This window comes from Episyrphus balteatus, chromosome 2 (genome assembly GCF_945859705.1).
Source record: "Episyrphus balteatus chromosome 2, idEpiBalt1.1, whole genome shotgun sequence".
NCBI lineage: Eukaryota > Metazoa > Arthropoda > Insecta > Diptera > Syrphidae > Episyrphus > Episyrphus balteatus.
The window spans coordinates 119,529,535-119,535,013 of NC_079135.1; the positions used below are offsets into that span (position 1 = coordinate 119,529,535).

General features: G+C 32.2%; 1 protein-coding gene across 2 annotated transcripts; it reads left to right on the top strand.

Annotated features, from left to right (window-relative positions):
- The first annotated feature begins 3,763 nt into the window (after positions 1–3,763).
- Positions 3,764–4,663, top strand: LOC129910307 (farnesol dehydrogenase-like). 2 transcript variants are annotated; one of them, XM_055987640.1, is made up of 2 exons: positions 3,764–4,386; positions 4,458–4,628. In XM_055987640.1, the coding sequence occupies exons 1-2, from the start codon at positions 3,811–3,813 to the stop codon at positions 4,500–4,502; spliced, it is 621 nt and encodes a 206-aa protein (XP_055843615.1). In that variant the 5' UTR covers positions 3,764–3,810; the 3' UTR covers positions 4,503–4,628. The 2 variants fall into 2 exon arrangements, with proteins under 2 accessions (XP_055843615.1, XP_055843614.1); XM_055987639.1 differs by having other exon boundaries at positions 3,765–4,386; positions 4,450–4,663.
- The last annotated feature ends 816 nt before the right edge of the window (positions 4,664–5,479 follow it).

Below are 5,479 nucleotides of genomic sequence, written 5' to 3' on the forward strand. Positions count from 1 at the left end.
AGTTTGAAACACGATCAAATCGTCTCAGATTAAACACATAACGCACGGTATTATTGAACGCAACATTAAGTTTTCTCTTGCTAGATGCATCGCAATTTCTAAAAACTTCACAACCGTAAGAAAGAATGGGAAGTATGAGCGTTTTTGCCAGCAACATACGTATTTTTTGTGGAGTGTAATTATGAGACATCCAAAGTTTCCTTAAAACACCATAAACTTTGCCAATTGTAGAATTAATGTGGTCATTCCATGTAAGGGTTCTATTAAACACTATTCCTAAATTTTTTGCTTTTTCAACATAGTTTATTTTTGAACCTTTAAGATTAATGTCAGGAAAGTAGGAAAGATCCAACACCTTTTTGCTAATAACCAAGCATTTTGTTTTTAAAGACGTAGATTATCTTTCTAGGGTTAATAGTAAATATATTTCTATTTTTTTAGTAAAATATTTCTTTTTTAATCATAAAAAAAATCAGGTACAATCCGGTTTTACGACTTTTTTCAAAATTCCGAGAAAATCGCGTTTGAAAGTTGGGGTAAATTTTTTTTTCGAAAAATCCCCGAATCTTTGAACGCTCCTGGAAGCTAAACCGCTTGAGAGCAATTTTTGGGAGTGGTGCCAAATGATAGCTTGTGTCATGGGCCTACGCCTTGCACATTATCAGATTTTTAAAAAATCGCCTTCCATGTTAAACCGCCACATCATGCCTTTTTTTCAGAATCGGGCTTAACTTTTTTTTTACCTTTAAGTTCTCCTGGTTTGAGAACGCGTGTACCTACAGGGATGGAAGTTGTACCCAAATGTAGGTTAGAGTCCCCGCTACCTTTTGGCATCAAAAAAATTTTTTTCATTTTCTTCAAAATTCCGAGATATAGGCGTTGCAAGGCTTTGATCTAGAGACAGGGGAGTGGTGCCATATGAAAGCTTATATTCTCAGCTACCCGAAAGTGGTATAATCCGGTTTTTCGATTTTTTTCAAAATTCCGAGAAAATCGTGTTTGAAAGTTGGGGTAAATTTTTTTTTTTCGAAAAATCCCCGAATCTTTGAACGCTCCTGGAAGCTAAGCCGCTTGAGAGCAATTTTTGGGAGTGATGCCAAATGATAGCTTGTGTCATGGGCCTACGCTTTGCACATTGTCAGATTTTTAAAAAATCGCTTTGCATGTTAAACCGCCACATCATGCCTATTTTTTCAGAATCGGGCTTAACTTTTTTTTTACCTTTAAGTTCTCCTGGTTTGAGAACGCGTGTACCTACAGGGATGGAAGTTGTACCCAAATGTAGGTTAGAGTCCCCGCTACCTTTTGGCATCAAAAAAATTATTTTCATTTTTTTCAAAATTCCGAGATATAGGCGTTGGAAGTTGGGGCGCTCACTTTCAGCTCAGCTCACTTTCAGCTCAGCTCAAATGAGCTAAGCTATGGTACCTAGCTCAAATTTGAGCTGAGCTGTGAGCTGAGCTGAAATGTTAGCTTTTTGCAACCCTGGCAACTTGCCACATGTAACTTGCCACATGCAACTTGCCACACGCAATTTGCCACCTGCAACTTGCCACACGCAACTTGCCACATACAACTTGCCACATGCAACTTGCCACATGAAACATGTAACTTGCTACGTGTTGTGTGTTTTATGTTTGCCGTACTGTGGCGTACTGCATTTTTAAATACTAAAGTACTGCGTACTCTAAAGGTGAAACGACAGCCCTGCTACCCAGGGTGATCGCGTCATAATCCCTTTGACATTCTTGTCAAAAAGTAAATTTTCATACCCACCCTCCCATAAGAAGTATAACTTCAAAAATGTTTTTATACACTATTTACTTGCCATGAGACTAAAAAATAATGTTAAAAGAAAAGATCATACAAATTAGGCTGTTTTTTCCATACTTTGCACTGAATCAACGCACTGTGGGACGGCATGACGAAAACCACTTTTTTGATCTTCTCCATCATCGTAATGTTGGTTTTGATTAAAACCTCGAATTTTTTTTTCTACACGAAACCAATACTTGCCCTATAGAGCAAGTAAAAAATGCTGAAAACCCAATATTAAAAGAAACCTGAAAATCCCGAATCCCGATAATCCAAAAGTATGAAGTCCGGAAAACCCAGAATCCAAATACCTCAAATACCATCAGCTCAAAATCCCGAATAAGTATAATATTAATTCAAAAATTCTAAATCCAGAAAACCCAAGATCCCTATGATCCAGAATCCCTGAATTTCATCCCGAAAATATCATATAAAATGAAAAATTGTCATGAAAAATGTAAATTTTATACATGCATACAAAAATATAAATAATACATTAATTTATGTTAAATATAAATATGTTATATTTTGTTTATGTTGACGCCACCGATCTGTAATAGGTTATTTCTCTCGATTTGTTCGCCTTCAAATTATAACATTCAAGAAAAACTTGCCTCTTATTTACCTGTAGTAGTTAACCAAACTAGTGATGGGAACTATCGAATGATTTGAACTATCGATAGTTAGTAACTGAATGATTTGAACTATCGAATAGTTCATTCATTCATTCATTCATTCATTCATTCTAATAAAAACTATCGAATAAACTATCGAATAAACCATCGGATAAAAACTATCGAATAAAAACTATCGAATATTCCAATTAAAAAACAATCGCATAAAAAAACTATTCGAATGACAAAACTATCGAATAAGAAAACCTATTCGAATGAGAATACTATTTGAATGAAAAAACTATCGAATGAAAAAACCATACGAATGAAAAAAACTATCGAATGAAAATAGTAATTAAATGAATGAATGAATGACTGATTTAAGACTATCGAGTGAATGGGCACGTTCAGGAAATATTAGGGACTAGATATTTAGGCAACGTCATTTTCTGAACTGAAATTTGAGTAAATTCAATAAATTAGTTTGGATGTGATGCTATTGTCAAATTTCGAAATTTATTTAAGAATTTTACCGGTCGCATGGGTAAGACACCAAATTTCACTTAACTGTAATGAATAAATAAAATTAATTATTACTGATAATGCACTTTTTAGTTGTTTTTCACACAAATAAATTTAATTTTGCTAAATTAATTCTTCAATCTGCTGTCATGTTGACAAAAAAAACTTTCCTTAATTTTTAGGGAAAATTTTCTTGCCTAACTTTCCAGTCAGCTTTCCAATAAAATTACCTAAATTGAAAGGTTTTTTTTGACAGCTGACCAATCAGAGAACGAGAAATTACCTAAATATTTAGTCCCTAACGTTTCTGAACCTGCCCAATGAATATTTTACAATTATCGATAGTTTGATAGTTTTTATTCGATAGTTCCCATCACTAAACCAAACCATGCAATTCGATTTCACCATTTACCATCTCGTTTCCATTCTATTTAATCGTTATTGTCATAAATCTTTACGTATAAAAGCAATTAAAGTACTGCATTTGATAATTTTGTTTTGTTTGTGTTTAAGTTAATGCTGTTATTAACATTTTATCATCTAGACATGCTCTCTGTTCTTCAATGAATTGAATATAAAATTCAAATAAAAACAAATACTTCATCTTGCACTTTAAATACTAAAGTGTAAAAGATTTAAATAAGAAGAAGGTACTCTAAGCAATTGCAATGATATCGAAAAGCAAATAATCTAAGATTAGAGATTGCTTATCTTGAAAAATGCTATCGCTTATTGCATACATGTTTGATATCAATATTTTTATACCTATGAAAGCTTTTTTTTGTGTAAACAAAACTTCAATATAAAATATCATATTAAAAACAGAGAACAGTTTAGTTGACTTAGAAGTACATTGACGATGGAACGTTGGCAAAATAGAGTAGCAGTAGTAACAGGAGCAAGTAGTGGAATTGGTGAAGCTATTGCCAAGGATTTCGCTACAACAGGACTTCGAGTTGTAGCTCTTGGTCGTCGTTTAGAGCGTTTAGATGAAAATCGTTCAAAACTATCAGCAGATCTTCAGAAACGCTATTTCACTCGCAAGTGTGATGTAACGAATGAGGCTGAAGTCATATCCACCTTTGAATGGATTGAAAAAACTCTTGGCGGAACAGATATTCTTGTCAATAATGCTGGAGTCAGTGGTCGTGGTGGTGGAAATTTAGTGACAATGGAGAGTGATTTTATGGACAAAGTTCTGCATACAAATGTTAAGGGTTTAGTCTATTGTACAAAGGCGGCTTATAAAAGCATGCAAGCAAGAAAGTTTGATGGGCATATCGTGCATATAAACAGCATAGCTGGACACGGAATACCTAATGTAACACCAGGAATGAGTTTTAATATGTATCCGCCATCAAAATTCTGTGTAACTGCAATAAATGAGACAATTCGTTGTGAATTAAGAAATTTGGGAACCAAAATTAAGACCACTGTGAGTTTTTTGTTGTTTTTCATAAAAAAAAAAAATAAATTTTATATTTTGTTTGTTTTGCAGAGTGTAAGTCCCGGACTTGTTCGGACGGAACTTTCTCCAAAAGAATTTTATGATAGTGTTGGAATTTACCTTAATCCAGAAGATATATCGCAAGCTGTTTTGTATGCCGTTTCTACTCCACCACATGTGCAAATTCATGAAATTACTGTGAAGCCAGTTGGAGAGAACTTTTAAGATTGTAAAACTTGTATTTGAAATATTTATAATTAAATAACAAAAAACATTTTTTTTTACAATTTTAATACCCTGTTTTGAAATACTAACACTTACTCAAATCTAAGGCGTTTTCGATATTCTCCAGGAAAGATTTATATATTTTTTAAACTAAATTAAAGTTTCTAAAAGCATATTTATTTAAATAAATATGAATATTTTTATAAAACTCAAAATTATAAAAATAAAACCGGAAGAATACCACATATTTCGAGATGCGTGTTTATTGGTTCAAAGTAAGTAAGTCTAAATATTGGTCATTTTCCTTAGGAACAGTTGGTTAAAAAATCAAAGAGACTAGCTCCTATTATGATAACATGAAAACAGTGCTGTCTTAAATTGAAAACGTTTAAGATTTAATATCATTTTTTGAACATTTTTTATAAGCAAATAGGGAATTTCTGTTCATTTAAAATTTGTCGTAACTCGAACGAAAAAAATAAAAAAAAAGCTCTCCTTAATTTAAATTAGAATAAAACTCAGACAAAATACTTTACTTTCATTTTTCACACCAACAACGCAAGTTGTTTTAATCTAAAACGAAACAAATTAAATAGGTAATGTACTTTATTCCGCTGGACAATCTCATAATTTTAAAACCGACATAAAAAAACAAGTCGTTAAATAAAAAATCCCAAAATGTAATTAAATTCATAAGAAAAAGAATTTTTTTTAAATTTTTATTAATTTTAATTGTTTTGAAGAAGATTCATTATCTTAACTCAGATAAATGTTTGCATCTGATTATAATATATATTCACCTATACGCTAGTAACCTCTGACTTAAGTTAAGAATTGTAAATTAATATGCATTTTT